The following is a 17,559-nucleotide window of genomic DNA, read 5'->3' on the forward strand; positions in this document are numbered from 1 at the left end:
ATATTAAAATAAACACGAAATTATACCAGATTAATGCAGTTTGTTTTCATGTCCATATAAACAATTAATAATTATATTGCTAATTATTTAGGACTTTAAAGTCTATTTCCTTCAACACAACAAAGCCCCCCTTTTACTTTTACAACCCTTGGTTCAGACGCTTTATAAAACAAATACAAATAGACCTGTGGGCTGCTGCTGTGTTATTTATACGGTATGTCATCAGCTGTTTCTAATGGTGTTCAAATGTATGTTTAATCAGCGTGATCTGCACCATGACAGTAACTTTAAGAAAAGAAAACTCACGTCTCCTACTTCCTGTTGGCACACACAACCTCATGCCGTGTGTGCTGCAGGTGTAACTGCTAAAAGTAAACACTCCGCGGCTCCGTGAACTGTCTGTTCATGTAGCCACAGCAGCGGGACGAGGTGCAGCTGTTACAGGAAACATAACGTGTTTACTCCCAGCGGTTACACCTGCAGCGCGCACACGGCGTGAGGTTGTGTGTGCCAAAAGGAAGTGGGAGACGTGAGTTTTTGTGCTCAATGAATCCATTTGTATTGCAATAAAGCACAATAAAAAACTGCACAGGTTGAATCTTCTCCATGCTAACAGGCTAACTGTAGTGTGGCACAAATGATGATACCGGCCCGTTCATCGCGTTTTATTGTTGTATGTCCTTCATCTTCTTCTCACCACCACCTACTGGACTGGTGGTGTAGTGCAGTTACTTTTGTTGCTTCTCCATACGTCACTGGCCTGATTTGCATAATCTTCCCTGGACTTTAGGCCTTGAAGAGAAGTTCCTGGAACTAAAAGTTCCTTGTACTTTTGGTGGAAAAGCACCTTCAGAGAGAGTTGGGATAACATGCAGTAAAGGGCCTGGAGGTCAGGGTCGAGCCAAGGGGCACAGAGTTCAACTGCTGAGCAAAACCGGCGACCACACGTACACATACCTCATGCCACCCCTGCTTTAGTCAGAGCCCCAGTTGGGCCTCCCCAGTAACAAAGCCTGGACACCCCCCTGACTGTGGGGAAGAATTAATGTCACAGAGGTAGCATCTTATCAAATAGACAATAAAATGTCAAATAAACAATAAAAACAATATTTTTTTACAGAAAAGTCACATCATAAAGTGAATTCCAGGCATGTTTGGTCATTTTCACACATGCGATGAGTGGATGGATTTGCATGTTATGTTGACAACCTCTGACCTGAAAATGTCAGCCTTCCTGCAGCAAGAGAAAATATTTTGTCTTCACTGGATCTGGGTGAAAAAATACTCCTGCTGTCAGTCAGGGAATTTCAGAGGAAAATTGTCGCTGGCTCAAAGAAGGTACATGTCTGTGCCAAGATTGGTTTAAGGAAATGCACGCTTTCTGAAGAACTGAAAGGTCTGCTGAGCGATGAAAAATAACAATCAGGCTGTCAAAAGAGCACTTTTTTTTAAAACTTTTGTTTCAGATTTTCTTTTTTACTGTTTTTTATTGCATTTATTATTTGATCAAAAAACATATATTTAAATATGGACTGGTACGTTAGTACATAAGTACTGGCACAGATTGACCTGTGGGCTGTGCACAGGAGATGCCCTCGCAATCTATCAAATTTGGAGCGGTTTTGCAAAGAAGAGTGGGCAAATATTGCCAAATCAAGATGTGCCACGCTGATAGGCTCCTACCCAAGAAGACTGAGTGCTGTAATAAAAGCCAAAGGTGCTGCAACAAAGTATTCGTTTAAGGGTGTGTATATTTATGCAACCAGGTTCTTTTAAGTTTTTTATTTTATATTTTTCCCCTTTAAAGATTTCTGTTTGTTTTTCAATTGCGTTGTACAGGTTATAAGTCACATTAAAGGTGGAAAATGTTGTGAAATTATTTATCTTGATGTAATTTTTTTACATGACAAAAACCTGGCATTTGAACAGGGGTGTGTAGACTTTTTATATCCACTGTAACATACATTTAAATTTAGAACATCAGCAACAGCGAAACTCATCATTAAAAAAAACGGAAAACATAAAAGCTCACAGAAAACAAAATTAGACAAACCAAAAAAATGGTTAAAAAAAAAAAGAAAAGACACACTAATAAGAAAAAAATTTAAAATCTTTTTTTAAATTTGTTTGTAAAAATTTTACACCCCACCGTCACAATTTGACACTTGAGGGGAATGCAAAAATGTAAATATAAAATACATACCAGTCTCAGTAAAAAATAAATTTATTAAAAGAGAAAAAATGTAAAAGTAATACATACATAAAAATTAAATGATCTATTTCATTTTTTTTTTAATTTATTCAATATTTCGGTCAGTTAACAGAATTGTACGAACGTGACCCATATATTTTATGTATGTAAATTTCCACTCTGACAACACATGTAATTTCATTTGCAGACACAGTTGTATTAGTTTTTATATTTATCTTACCATTAATAGATCAGACAAGTATTGTGAGTTTTCTGTATCCTGGCTTCTATTTTACATTTTAAACTTGAACAAAACAGCTAAAAAAACAGTGATATTTACTCTTTTCTAATTGTGACTTAACACACAATCTCTCTCTCACACACACACACACACACACACACACACACACAGACACACACACACACACTGTTGACCATGACCGTGTTTGCCAAAGCCAGCAGGAACTAAAAACAGGCCTGTCCTGTCGGGGGACTGTCATGTGTCCTGATGGAGGCTGCGGTGACACAGTCAGTGATGTGGATGCTTTATGTGTCCGGACAGCTACAGCTGTGATGCAACACATTGCTGTAGTAATTGTGCATCTTCGCTCTCATGACCTTGAATGAGGTGATTTATGGAGACAAAGGTGAAGTGAGGAGAGGTGAGGAATGTGTCAGTAGTGAGGCCCCTCGTAGCTCAAAATGTAACACAGTATTTTTCAATTTTTTTTTATTATTAAAATTTTTGAGTCATTCCTTATGGTCAGTTTTTTTTTATTGTGCGAAGAAAGTGCCGTAAGGATAAATAAAACATGACAGGGTTATACAGGGAGAGACGACAGGACAAAACAAACAAACAAAAACCAAAAAGCTAAATAAATGGGAAGTTATGAATGATGCATCGGGGGAATATTTCTGAACTTTTGCAACAGCAAACGTGAGAACAAAACACTTCATTTCCAGAAAATGTCACACCTGCTGATTTGTAAAACACTTTACCACACATCCGTGATTACACAAAGACTTAAAACAGGGACACAGCTCATGTTGTCAGTAGAGGGAAGTAAACAGGACATTGGGTCAACTCTCCATGACAAAAAAAAAATCACAGTTTAAAGGGTGATTTTCAACACAGACTCATTTGTGTAGCTGCATTTTTGAACGTCACGGGCGAACAGTAAGGTGAGTGTGAGAACCCGTGTATTCTTATAGGAGATAAGTGGAAGGAGGGGACACTTAATTAGAGTAATTAGGTAATTAGTGTTTAACTTTTGTAAAATAAAAGGAACCTAATTGTCTTTATACAAGTGAAAACTGGATTCCTATAAAATAAAACGCATCCCTGCTCACTCAGGGGTTTGGCTTTTGCAGCCATACTTGCTCTGTCATGATCAGTAGCTTCTAGCGGCTAATGTTAGCATAAAAATAGTGAACTCACGGTAAAAATTGCTGTTTAACTTAGAATACTAAGTCACATTGTGGTCTGCACACTTCTTCACCTGTGCTACTGGTTTCTACATTTTAATATTCACCGCTATCCTAGACTGTCGCATGATGTAGACGTGCTAGCCGCTGATAAGCTAACGCTAAAACTGCTCAATTTGCAAGCCTGAAGTGATTGTTTACAGTTTGAATACTTTATTTGAGCTTTGAACTGCGTAGAATTTTACATTTCAGTTACTTTAAACGCGACAGAAGCTGAAATTAAAAGCTGTCTTTGTACAGTTGTGATTCTGAACTGGTACCAATCTGTTTTCCCTCCACAGACATGTCGTTTACCTACACCTTTAGTGAAGATATCTGGGACATACTGAATGAGACCAACCACAGAAATGTCACGCTCGATTTGGATGCAAAGACATTACCATGTGAGGTAAAACCTCTGGATCCTACAGCAGCTCTGATCCTGTGTATCATTCTTTTTGTCATCTTTTTACTCGCCATACCGGGGAACTTATTGGTCGGGTGGGTGATCGGCACCAGCAAACAGGCGCTGACTCCCTCGGACGTGTACTTGTTCCATCTGACAGTAGCGGACGGTTTAATGGCGCTAACGCTCCCGTTCTGGGCCGTAGCTCTGCCCCAAGGATGGCTTTTTGGGGACTTCATGTGCAAGTTCCTGAACCTCGTCATCGAAGCTAACTTCTACACGAGCATCCTCTTCCTAGCCTGTATTAGCATCGATCGCTATCTTGTGATTGTGCATGCTAGCGAGAGTTTGCGGAGTCGTCAGAGGATGTGCAGCTGGTTCCTCTGTGCGGGGGTTTGGGCTCTTGGTTTTGCCCTCGCTCTGCCTGCGCTCTTCAACGACGCCTCCAAGCTTGACTCCGACCCATTGAGGATTATTTGCTCTGAAAACTTCGACATCGGCAGCGCCTCCTCGTGGAGGCTAGCCACACGCGGGTTCCGCCATATTTTTGGTTTCATCATCCCTCTTGGCGTCATGATTACCTGCTACAGTATCACCATCACACGGCTGCTGAGCACTCGAGGTTTCAAGAAGCACCGGGCCATGAAGGTGATCATCGCCGTGGTCATCGCGTTTCTGCTGTGCTGGACGCCGTACCACATAATCATGATGGTGGACACACTCATGAGGGCTCATGTGATACCGTACGACTGTGCCGTGAGGAAGTCAGTGAACTTGGCTCTGGATATAACCAACACTTTAGCTCTGCTCCACAGTTGCATCAACCCCGTCCTCTACGCCTTCGTGGGAGAGAGGTTCAGAAGTAGAATGGCGCTGCTTCTTCAGAGGAAAGCCAGACAGGAGAGGACGTCGGGGTCAAAGTTCAGCAGGTCGACGTCTCAGACCTCAGAAGGCAAAGGAGCTGTCCTCTGAACTTTTTAATACACAATGTTCTTCCTTATGTCTCAAAGCTTCGACGTCCTGAGAGTCAGAGTCAGCCTGCGCAATAGGTTTAAAATGGATACATAAGAAGAAGTGTCTGAACAAGACTCCGCAGCTCTGTGGGAGCTAAATGCTAATGCTAGCATGATTGCTACAATGCTGAAAGTTATTGGAATCATCTTAAAAGGAAAAAAGAATTTCTCTACAAACCTTTGTGTCAGTTCATCTAAAAGTTGTCAAGATATTTTCACTTACAACCACAAATGTTGGATCTTTAATGGTGGAGAGCTTAATTGTGATTTAGGTTGTCAGAAACCAGAAAAAAGGAAGTGGTCTTACTTCAATATTCGAGTTACTGAACAGAGTTGAATTGTTGAAGCATCATACTATTTAATATAAATCCGATGTACAGGGAAACTTTGGTGTAAAAGTATTTTAAAACACATTCAGGATATTTAGTTAGGATTTAGTTATTAATGATCGTTTTTGTGTCTTCTGCTCGGCTGTCATTCTGGTTCATGTGGCGCACTGCTGCCACCTGTTGGATATTTGTTTGTCTACATTTAATGCTTGAAAGCTTACAGATTTCCAGCCTCTGATGTAAGTCCTTGTTCATTTTTGTCGTTCATTTCAATTGTTTCACAATCAAGAGTGGCTCTCTGTTTTTGTGCTATACGTTTCTATTCCAATAAATCTCTTTGAAACTATAGATTCTGCTTAGAATAATAATAATAATGATAATAATAACAATATTAATTATATGTCTATTTTCTGTAAAAGTCCAGAAATGTTTCAAAGACTATTAACATTTCAGGTTTTGCAAAGTTAATCAATAGCCAATAAAATAAAGGGTTCTGCAAATTTCCCTGCACTTACTGATTACTGTTGTTGAATTTGATTGAAGAAGTACAACATTAACACTAGCAACAAAAATGATTCAGAAGATATTTTTCAGAGCATGATCAAATGACCTAATATTAATAATAGTTCAGTGATAGGGATATTATGTTTTATATTGTAATACCATTCAATATGTTTTGTATTTAAGTATCATATAACGGCATATATCTGTCGATTACTTTTCTTATCAGGCTCTTAGAATTAGTAGTAATAGTTGTAGAAGGGAAATAGTAGCAGTAACATTATATGTCCAGCAGATGGTGCGATCGCACAAGGCACTCTCTGAAGATAGAGACGTAAAATAAAATGTAAAATGTAGCCTGTAACTTTATCGTGTTTATCTCGTGCCGTACAGGTAATTGAATATATGAAAAATTAATAAAATTAATAAACAGTAAGAAATAGTATTAAATATAGCGCTAAGTGTCAAGTTAAATAAAGTTTTTATAAACTCTGACGCGGAAGTCAACTGCAGAACCACATTTCCCAGAAGACAACGCGTTGAGTGGGAAGAGTTGCCTGGCAAATTAAGCGCTGCAGCCAGCTTCAGATGGAGCTCACGAGGTATGTGACAGTAGACTCAATTTTGTGTACTCTTAATTTGAATAAAGTAATATTATGCTTTTAAATTTAAAACCAGGTCTTTGTTGTCTAAACGGCCACCGATTTGCTTGCTTTAAGGACTGCGTTACCAATGTATGCTAACAAGAGTGCTTTGTTTGTAGACTTATAACTAGCTTGTTGGCTAGCTAAAACTGCATACTTGAGAGTGAATTGTGCAGTGAAGTGATTTTACGCCAAGTGTGTGTCCTTCACACGCAGACAGAAAAAACGACATTAGGCAGGTTTAGCACATTAGCAGCTAACGTGTCGGTTAGTGGGGCTTTTTTGTTTTTGGTGTGCTGGCATGTGAAGCTGGCTAACGCACTGTGTTACCCAATGAATGCCTTGTGTAACTTGTTTGCATTACCCCCAAAGTCTTAACGCGTCGCTCAGGCCACGTTATTTCTAGAAAGCAAACTGCGTGTTAAATACTCAGGTTTTCACTATCTAGGTATCTTGGTAGAATGTGTTAATCTTTTATTTTTTTATTATTTTATTTAAAGAGATTTGTAAAAGAAAAAATGCTTTTCTACAACTGGAGTCGGAATTTAAGGGTATTGGACTTAATAAGCTATTAAAGGACACCAGCTTGGGCTCTGAAAGCTTGTGACGGCCATTGTTTGTGATTCTATTTACACTAAAGCAATCAATTGATTAGACAAATAAGCCTCGGATTTACCGGCAATGACAATAATTGATTTGAGTTAAAGCAACATGCTATAGGCTGCCACAGTTTTGCTTCCAAAGTAAACAACAAATCCTGGCTCTCATGTCAGCTGCAGCGTCTGCAGTGTCAAAACAGTCTGACTAACTGACAACATTGTTATCTTTTCAGGTTAACAATGACACCAGACCCGGCCGGTGGACAGCCTGCTGTCAGGAAATGAATGGAGCAAAGGTCAACGTTTTCTCTTACATGCAAATGGCAGCATGTAGCATTTTAACTACCATGTCATCACCCTGTTGAGTGATTCACTCGCACCGTTTCAGTACTTTTTCTAGCATGGAGAGGCAGAAGAGTTTAGAGGACAGCACGGTTTGATTCAACCCAATCAGTTGGGTTTGTTCGTTTGGAGTCGAAACCAAATTTAATGTGCTGATTTAAAGCAGTATACATTCACACTCTACATCACAGAGTGGTCCACCAACAAGCTCACACAATGGGAGAAGACGACACAGCAGGAAGCGGGGACAAATCGGACACGGAGATGGACCAGAAGGCGCCAGCATCTGAAGACAGCGTACCACCTGAAGACGGAGAAGTAGGTATGGCTCCGTCTTCCTGCGAAGGTCCCCCGGAGGAAGCCAGGGAGCCCAGGACGTGGAAGTGGGCCGTGATATTCTTGTGTTTCTACGGGTTTATGGCGTCGATAAAGCCTGGAGAGCCTTTCATTACGCCGTACCTGCTCAGCCCTGAGAAGAACTTCACCCGGGTTGAGGTTAGTTGGTCACGTTTTGTGCAACCAAATTTCAAATATCTTATCTTTAACCGAAAAAAAGCGAATAAGCAAAAGAGTATGCAGTGAAAGTCAACCTGTAAGCCTCTTTCATAAGCTCCTCTCCTCGCAGTAAAGCAGTCATCACACAGCAGACGTTATGGGCGCCCTGTGGGGACTTTTCTGATCCACCTAACTGCGATCAAAGTTCACATTCCTCTAAAGTGGGTCAGTGTAATAGGCTTGTGGAGGTTTATAATGAGGAGTGGTTGCAGTATCATCAGCGGCTCTGGTTTTTAGAATGGTACAGGATCACGGGTGCTATAGCATGACCTTGTACGGAAGGTGTCGCTCAAACAGGAGAAAATGTTATCTCTTCAAATGTGGCTAAGCTAATTCAGGCTAACACGCTGCTATCAGGCTTAAATAATCCTGTTTATTCACATCCAGCTAATTCGTTTGTAATTGATTGTCTGTTTCAAAGTAAGAAAAGGAAATTAAAATCCAGCACATGACGGGGGTGTGTGCAAAGGTAAATGTTGATGCTGTGAGATTTCCACCATGTAGGTGAATAAGTGACTGAATAAGCAATGGATTTCCTCAGTCCAACCCACGTGGCATACCTTGGGTAATTTATAGGCTAGTTTAGCATGAGTCAAATATTCTTAAAGCTTCTTAAAATGCAGTTTAAGGATTGATTTGTAAGTTATCTTTAAAAACTTTTATTTTGAAATTACGGCAAAATGAGAAGAAATCGGAAACCATACATGTAGATGTGTAAGAAGTCTCCCAGCATGCACTGTGGCAGAAATGTACGTAAGTCTCGTTTTGCCTCTTTCATCACTGTTAAAGATTAAATACAACAAGTGAATGTGGTCAGACTACAAGGGATGCAAGGGGAAGATTTAAGGAGGAATTTTTTGTTTACTAGCTTTTATTTTTTTAATCCAAGATTTTTTTTTATTATCCTTTATTTATAGGACAGCTGAAGAGAGACAGGAAGTGTTAGGAGTAGAGAGGTGGGGATGGCATGCACCAAATGATCAGCAGACTGAAAGTCGAGCCTGCGATCAGTGCGTCGAGGACTGTAGCCTCTGTATATGGGGCGCCTGCTCTACCAACTGAGGTAACCCAATGACTGTATATATAGATGGACGACGCGTCTCCATCTGCTCCCATTGTACGAAATTGATGCCAAAATAGCCCCTGGAGCCAGAGTCTGCGCAGTAGAGATCGGCGAGCGAAGCGGCCGTAGCCACTTCCGCTAACCCAAACACACACTTAACTTAGCGAAAAAACAGCAAGGATCCCGCACAGCGACGTGTTTAACAGCAGAACAGCTTCTTGTGTTGGTCTCAGGTTAACGTTCACAGGTATGGAAACTTCAATGACTGTAATGATTGTTTTAGTTACGTTTCCACTCGCGGATCGTCCTCCGCTCTGCTCACCCGGAACTGATTGGCTGTAGGAGCCGGATTTGTCAACAGAGCTGTCAATCATCGTTTTGACAGCATCAAATAACTCATTAAAAATAAACGTCCCACCTGTTAACATGGAGGAGGCGGGCTTTATGAGCTATACTGCAGCCAGTCAGCAGGGGGCGCCCGAAATGTTTTGGCTTCACTTTTAGGGAGCTGTCTTGTCGTCCTTCTTTTTATACAGTCTATGAGCTAAACCAGCGCCCCTTTACTAGCCTTGTTAATTTTATCATGTATGCATTAAGCATAGGTAACTCTTAATTATAAAAGAAACCAGGTGAGCTCATCCAGATTTAATAAGCCCTGCCCTGCGTAACGGCTCCAGGCCGTCTCCACACATGTAAACAAAGTCCGCCCGTGTGCCGGGGTTGAGTCATATTTTGTCTCTCACTGCGCGGTGCTGTTAGCGAATTAGGTGCTTTTTGCCACGAGGCTCATTTGCATAAAAAAGGGGCCAAATTTTCCCCGAATGTTTGAATTATGACTCATTTAAATTAAATCAAACATTTGTGACGTCTTATTATTAGCTAAGGTCAACAGATCACTGACATATTCATCTCTTTATTACCAAGCCATGGTTAATTATTTAGTCATTTGCAGAGATAAGATTTTATATTACCTGATGACGCAACGAAATTGTTCATAGATTACATGACATGTAGATTCATCTAGAACATCAAGTCCTAATCGATGTGACTTTGGCCTCTGGGAAACTATGACAGACATTTTTCCACCTTTCCTTTCTTTGTCCGACCTGACCAAACAATCAATCCAGAAAATACTAAGTAGTCACAATGCCCGAACAACTGACTGACTTCCTGTCATTTCCAGGTGACCAATGAAATCACTCCTGTGCTGACGTACTCCTACATGGCCGTGCTGGTGCCGGCCTTCCTGCTGACTGATCTCCTGCGCTACAAGCCGGTCCTGATCATCCAGGGCGTCAGCCAGGTGGTCATCTGGCTCATCCTCCTCCTCGGCAGCAGCCTCATCGAGATGCAGTTCATGGAGTTCTTCTACGGCATCACCATGGCGTGCCGGGTGGCCTACTCCTCCTACATCTTCTCCCTGGTCAGCCCGGCCCTCTACCAGCGCGTGGCCGGATACTCGCGCTCCTCGGTCCTCCTCGGGGTGTTCACCAGCTCGGTTCTGGGCCAGATGTGCCTGTCTTTCGGCAACATCAGCTTCTACACCCTCAACGCCATATCCCTGGGCTTCGTCAGCTTCGGTCTGCTGCTCTCGCTGTGCCTGCCGTGGCCGAAGCGTTCCCTGTTTTTCAACCGGATTCAGGAGCAGAAGGAGCTGGCGGCAAAATCGGAACTGGACAAAATGAACCCGAAAGAGAGCGGCGTGTCTTCCTCGCGCTGGAGGGACTCCGTCTTGGTGCAGATGCTGCTGGAGGTGAGAAACGTGATGAAGATACCCAAACTGCGGCTCTGGTCCCTGTGGTGGGTGTTCAACTCCACGGGGTACTACCTGGTGCTGTTCTACGTGCACATCCTGTGGAACAAAGTCTCCCTGGCCGCTCAGAACAAGAACGTTTACAACGGGGGAGTGGAGGCAGCGTCTACCCTGCTGAGTGAGACCTTTCTGCACCTATGACACTCTAAGAAGTTCTACTTATATGTGTTGTATTATCGGCAGCTTGGTTTGCCTTGCAATCAGTAGTCATCATTAGTTTTAAGACATTTCTTAATACGTGTGTTTTTCAGGTGCGATAACCTCCTTCGCCGCCGGCTTCGTGAAGATCCGGTGGAACGTCTGGTCCGAGCTGGTGATCGGCGTCATTACGGCCGTGCAGGCGGGTCTGCTGCTGCTCATGAGCACCACAGACAACATCTGGGTCTGCTACCTGGCCTACGTCCTCTTCAGGGGGTTCTACCAGTTTCTGGTGCCCATCGCCACGTGAGTGCCAAATAGATCCTAATCTTAAGTAGAGTTGCAAAGGTTAGACAGTCAACAAGTAAATATGACAAATTAATGAATAGTTCCAGGAGGTAAAATGTGAGAATTTCCTGCTTTTGTGGGTTTGACGTTGTTCAATATTAATGTCTGTTCAAAGACACAAGATTTTTTTTTGTTTTTTTGGCTTTTGCCTTTATTTATAGGACAGCTGAAGAGAGACAGGAGCCAGTTTAAAGCAGGATTGTTACGTTCCGTCTTCTATGTAAAACGCACAGAGGCGTAACGGTGGGGCGAAGTCGTTCCGCCTCTGAGCCGGTGTCGGTGGTGGTAACAGAGGCGAAACGGCGTCTGTGTAAACAGCAGAGCCGGCCGGTTTGTTTACACCTCGTTTTCACTGTTTTCTTAAGTTTTATGGACAGAAAACGTTAAAATGAATAAAGAAAATGTACATTCACGAGAATAGTTGTTAACTGCAGCTTTAAAATACACACAACATCAAGGTTTTAATCTTTTAATCCAGACCAGTGATTAGGGATAGACCGATTATCGGCGCTCATATTCGGCATTTTGACGCATATCGGCATCGGCCTTTTTTTAAAATCTGACGGCCGATAAGAGATCAATTTAAAACTGGGTTGTTTTGGCTCTGATGCAGCCGCGCCTCTCTGTCTGCAGTCACTACTCTGTCTCCAGCATTGTCCCACCCACAGCACTGATTGGTTACACGCAGAGCCATGGCACGGGTAACAGCCAATCAGCAGTGAAAGCTGTGCATGCAGAGTGCTCACACACATGGCGGAGAGGAGAAAAAGTTCTTTGCAAATTTTATTTAACTTTGTTTTATTTACTTAATAAAACTTCAGGAAGTTATTTATTTATTTATTTATTTATTTAAATTTTCAGTTAACTTTATAAGAGATGCTGCTGACCCGCGGAACTCCCTGCGCTTTGCTGCAGTGATTTATAAACTAACAGTACATTAAAATGACATGTTTAAACACTTATTAACTAACAGCGTCACTCACTAAGCTGTGTGTTTGTGGAGCGTCTGGTCCGTTCTGATCGTCCTATCACCTCTATAGTTTCCAGATTGCCTCGTCTCTCACCAAGGAGCTCTGCGCCTTAGTGTTCGGCATCAACACCTTCCTGGGGACCATCCTGAAGACCATCATCAACCTGATATTTATAGACAAGAGAGGCCTTGCGCTGGATGTGCATTCTCAGGTAAAGTGTCACACACAACACTGGCATCTTGTTGATGTCACAGTTTGAACGCAGACTCATTTATATTCGAAACGACAATATTATGGGGAAATACAGCGTGCAGTAACAGACGAATAGAGCAGCAGTCTCTGCGGCTTGTCAGACACAGGTGTAACAAATGACATTGATTGCTGTGTTGCTCTGCAGTCATCGTCGTTAGTGTGATTACTTCCACCTGCTGCTCTCCGGCTATGATGACACAAACTCTCTGCTGTGGAAAAAAAAGGCCTGCAAACAAGATTTGATGATTACAAAGCAAACGCGTCACTCAAATCAACCAATTATTAAGAATGCAGTCTCGCTCTTGAGTTAACTGTCAGTATAGCAGGAGAGTTAAGAGAATGTACATGAATGTAACTGATTTGTTTAAAGAGGGGGTATCATGCTGTTTCACATTGAGACATATATAGATTTTTACAATGTTGGATGTCCAGACTAAAAGTGGGTGAAGTTTCAAATCTGTAAGTAAAAATATGTTGGAGTAATCCCCAGGCTTCTCCGCTCAGTCTGCTGTGAACGCCAGGTTTCACACAGTTTTTTTAAATGCTGCCAATGACTGTATATATAGACGCGTCTCCATCTGCTCTCATTGTACGGAATTGAAGCCAAAATACCCCCCTGCAACAGGCGCTGCCATCTTGCGATGGTGACGTCATTTGGAGACGCCGTAGCCACTTCCGCTAACCAAAACACACACTGAACTTACCGGAAAAAACAGCAAGGATCCCGCACGTGGGCGTGTTTAACAGCAAAACAGCTTCTTGTGTTGGTCTGAAGCAGACGTTCACAGATAAACTTCAATGACTGTAGTGATTTTTTTAGTTACGTCTCCTCTCACCGTTCCTAGTCTAACAGATCGGCTGCCGGAGCCGTATTTGTCAACAGAGCTGTCAATCATCCTTTTGACAGCATCAAATAACTAATTAAAAATAAACTTGTCAGGAAAATGAACACTTGGAAGTAAATCAGCATGATAAGAACTAACTATAATGACATTTATTTGACATGTATTTTGATTTTATAGTTGGACTCGTGTCCCATCTGTTAACATGGAGGAGGCGGGCTTTATGACCTATACTGCAGCCAGTCAGCAGGGGGCGATAGAGAGGGTTTGGCTTCAATTTTAGGGAGCTGTCATGTCGTCCATCTTTTTATACAGTCTATGGTGCAGCCTCAGCAGGCTTTCGGAGAGCTGGTCAATCAGAAGAAAGCCAGCTTGTGAAGGGCAGGGTTTCTTAAAGGGACAGAGCTGAGTTTTTGTAACTGTAAATGATGCTAAGCAAGGTGGTGATAACTAAATTTGTGTAGGGGTACAGAATGTAGGCGTCTTGTTTCAGAAAATCTCAGTGTGTTTACAGACTGATAACAAATTAAAGCTTTTTTTGTTGTTGTTTACAGTTCCTGGTGTACTTCATTTACTTCACCATCCTCACCGCCGTCTACTTAATCTGTGCCGCTGTGGTCATCATCCGCCACTACCGAACACAGCCCAGAGGAGGAGGAGGCGGGGCCGACGAACAGGCCACGCCCACAGAGCTTTGCCCTGTCGCTGCAAATCTGGAGGCAGAATGTTTGTCTAACGGCGAAAGCGCCAAAGCATAACGACAAAAAAAAAACTTGGCGGGATCAAACATATGAACTCTGTGGAGAGATCTGGCCTCAATCATAAAAGTGCCTACCTAAAGACCTAAAGCTGCTGCACTACAGTCGGACAGGCTGCAAGGCGTCTTGTGTCTGACATGTGTCAGGAGAGTTTGTCAATCAGAAATAGTAAAAAAATTAGGGATAGACCGATTATCGACCGGGCCGATTATCGGCATTTTGACGCATATTGGCATCGGCCTTTTTTATTTTATTTTTTATTTTTTAATCTGACGGCTGATAAGAGATCAATTTAAATCTGGGTTATTTTGGCACTGATGCATATGCTTAAAGGCATTTAAACAAAGTTAAGTGTTGGAGTTTGTATTATTCAAAATTTTGACGCCAATATTTTCACTTTTACTGCAAATGAATATCAGCTTCAAATATCGGTTATCGGCCTCCTTGACTACTAATAATCGGTATTGGTATCGGCCCTGAAAAAAAACATATCGGTCTATCTCTAAAAAAAATACACTTCTTATTTAATACTAAGCACTAAGTGGTTCTAAGCTTTCATATTTAGGCGAGTCATCTTAAACACAGAGAGGGAGCGCTACTTAAAGGGCCGGAGTCGAGCCTTTCTGTGGTGTTTTCTTACAGTAAACGAGGAGAGTTCGCAGCTGTTAAATGCTGAGCGGTTTCACTGCCACACAAACAAAAGCGATCGATAATAATACGTCTAAACAGTCTGCATGTTCACTCCGATTGTACCTGATGTTACAGCTCCGTGTTAATATGTGTAGTGCCCTCAAACGGGGGGAAACGGACCATATCAGCTTCTTAGGTCTAGTTTTTACATTATTGATAATCACACATGACGGGTATATTCTCTCCCAGCCTTTGTGTCAGATTGTTTTAACTGCAGATTTAATGCAGATTTAATGATTCTAGTGTTGCTGCTTTTTGTAATGTAGAAGCAGCAGCATCACCTGAAATTATCCTCTTTGAGATGTTGAATGTGTAGGGAAATCAAAAGTGAAAGTGATGCCGTTCGACAATATTTTTTAATAGGAACACACCGACTTTAAAGTGTTACCGTCAGGTGGATATAAAGCCTGCAAACAAGTTATTAGTCTTGCTGCTAATCAACGCCTTGGGCTTGGGCGCCAACTACAACAAAAGGGCTACAACTCTTAACTTTCAACTATAGTGCAGCTGTTTATCCTTTAATAAAACTGCAGGACGCACTTCTACAAATAGGAACACAGTGTTACTTGATGCAAACGTGCACGCATTCACACGTTTGCTTCAAAAAGCTTCGATTTTTGACTTGAGAGGATCTTTCGTATAATAGCTTTGAGTTGTACCTACATTAAGAATGTATCGATATTTTTTTAAACTTTGATTTGAAATAATGGCTGACAAATGTAATAACTGTGAACCTGTCTGAATGCTGTAAAAAAGGACAAACACTGGCTTTAATCAGGTGTTTATTTTTTATTCACAAATAAATTGCTTTTGGTTGATAATAAACTTTATAACTTTATAACTTTATGTTTTTCCTGTCTGACTTTGACACATTTTAGAGCCCTGAAGAAGAAAGAAATCAAGTGTTTTACAATATAAAATAGTGCTTTTGCTACATGAGCGGAAATATATGAAGAGGCTGCTGCTAAATGTTGCAAATAACACTGCAAAAAGTATAAAAGGAGCCAGTTGAGGTGGTTCGGACATCTGATTAGGATGCCTCCAGGGCGCCTCCCTGTGGAGGTTTTCCGGGCAAGTCCAACTAGAGGAGACCCAGAACTCGCTGGAGTGATCATATGTCCCACCTGGCCTGGGAACGCCTCAGGATCCCCCAGGAGGAGCTGGAAAATGTTGCTTGGGAGAGGGACGTCTGCTGCCACCACAACCCGACCCCAGATAAGCAAAAGAAACCGGATGGATAGATTTTGTTGTTGATTGTTAGCATACTGTTTAGTATCTCTCTCTCCAGCACAGTCTCTCCTTTGAACAGGGTATTTTACATGTTAATAATCTAGATTTTTTTAGACATGGGTTTGTTAACAGAGTTGTTTGGTCAGCTGCAGTTCCCGCTCACAGCACGAACACTTGGAGCCCTTTTGTTTCTTATTTGTTTTTCTGCAATTCATGTTTAGCTCGAGGTCATGTGTCGTTCAAGCTCAACTGTTTCAACAGCTGACGACCCCCCTCTGCTTAGACACAAAGCAGCTCTGGACTGACGGCACGTACAAGCCCTGGTTCCTCTTTATCTTATTTAACTGTATGTCCATAGTTTAATATTTATATAAGAGAAGGAAACGTGGGAGACTCTGTCTTACAGAGTTGTTAGCTGTGTCTGTGGTTTTGCCTTTAGCCTTGATATCGTTTGAGTAAGCGATGACTCAGCAGTTCACTCAGATGGTCAGTCACTGAGGCACCAGATTCATACTTATTTTTGTTGAGGCTGAAGACACTGACTTTATATTAATGTTTTTGGCTGCCGTTACGCTTTCACCAAGTCACTGCCTTGTACACCTTTTAATTCAACACAAACCTCACTTCGAGGAGTAAAGCATCTGAATTTGAAGGCCCTTGATGTTGCTCATAATCCTCACAGCTTATTTCAAAGTAGACCTTATCTACTCTTACAATGCAAAGCAAAAACATAGCTTAAAATTAAAGTTATGCAGAACACCAATGTAAAAGCACTAAAACGTAATTTAGAATAGTGTTTATATGAAACTCGAACCGAATCTTGAAAACAAATGCTGCTAAGAAACCGATAAAGAATCCGAGTTATTCATCTCGTTATCTCGCGATAACACGGCACCCCCGTGACGTCGGATGATCCTAACTCGTCTCTCCGGAGATGCAAAACAAACGATGTGTAGGTGTAGGCGATGGCAGCATGGTATGTCGTGGTCTGTAATACAACATTGAGCAGTCTGTTGTTTTGTTTTCTAGATCGCTGGGAAATTATCCAGTTATCACGAGACGACAAGCTTTGTTATCTCGAGATAATGAGAAAATAAAGACTGGAGAAAACAACCGGAAATTACTCTTTATCACGGGAAAACGGAGTAAATAAAATGTACGGATGTACATGTCCGCTACCGTCTTCCGTAATTTTGACATTTATCAACTTTATAAATGATATCCCTTCATAAAAGCATTATCAGTTCTCCTCTGAGAGGCTGCAGCTGTTTTTTACTCAAATGCAGTTTTAGAGCAGTGGTCGAACCGTCAACACGCTCAACTCAGTGACAGTGAAATGTGTTGAGTTGCTGCCCTCTAGTGGCTGAACTTATACTTAATTCTACTGTTGCAAAGAAGAACTGGCAAGTA

The 17,559-nt window shown here is 41.7% G+C and overlaps 2 protein-coding genes across 2 annotated transcripts; both read left to right on the forward strand.

Moving 5' to 3' along the window:
• The first annotated feature begins 3,360 nt into the window (after window positions 1-3,360).
• On the forward strand, window positions 3,361-5,104 carry LOC138603622 (C-X-C chemokine receptor type 1-like). The gene is made up of 2 exons (XM_069675492.1): window positions 3,361-3,373; window positions 3,958-5,104. The coding sequence occupies exon 2, from the start codon at window positions 3,960-3,962 to the stop codon at window positions 5,031-5,033; it is 1,074 nt and encodes a 357-aa protein (XP_069531593.1). The 5' UTR covers window positions 3,361-3,373; window positions 3,958-3,959; the 3' UTR covers window positions 5,034-5,104.
• A 1,360-nt stretch (window positions 5,105-6,464) lies between these two features.
• Window positions 6,465-15,754, forward strand: slc19a1 (solute carrier family 19 member 1). The gene is made up of 6 exons (XM_069675378.1): window positions 6,465-6,506; window positions 7,381-7,984; window positions 10,291-11,038; window positions 11,172-11,364; window positions 12,447-12,588; window positions 14,026-15,754. Exons 2-6 carry the CDS (start codon window positions 7,706-7,708, stop codon window positions 14,227-14,229), a joined length of 1,566 nt encoding a protein of 521 aa, XP_069531479.1. The 5' UTR covers window positions 6,465-6,506; window positions 7,381-7,705; the 3' UTR covers window positions 14,230-15,754.
• Window positions 15,755-17,559: the final 1,805 nt, after the last annotated feature.

Source organism: Semicossyphus pulcher, unplaced genomic scaffold (genome assembly GCF_022749685.1).
Source record: "Semicossyphus pulcher isolate SPU_LCO1_2020_fin unplaced genomic scaffold, fSemPul1.0.p SCAF_24, whole genome shotgun sequence".
NCBI classification, from domain to species: domain Eukaryota; kingdom Metazoa; phylum Chordata; class Actinopteri; order Labriformes; family Labridae; genus Semicossyphus; species Semicossyphus pulcher.

Excerpts from the sequence above, each read along its gene's own strand:
- LOC138603622 (XM_069675492.1), top strand. The coding sequence starts at position 3,960 with ATGTCGTTTACCTACACCTTTAGTGAAGATATCTGGGACATACTGAAT.
- slc19a1 (XM_069675378.1), top strand. The coding sequence starts at position 7,706 with ATGGGAGAAGACGACACAGCAGGAAGCGGGGACAAATCGGACACGGAG. Across the intron at positions 7,985-10,290 it reads AGAACTTCACCCGGGTTGAG|GTGACCAATGAAATCACTCC; the intron begins GTTAGTTGGTCA and ends TGTCATTTCCAG. Across the intron at positions 11,365-12,446 it reads TTTCTGGTGCCCATCGCCAC|TTTCCAGATTGCCTCGTCTC; the intron begins GTGAGTGCCAAA and ends TCACCTCTATAG.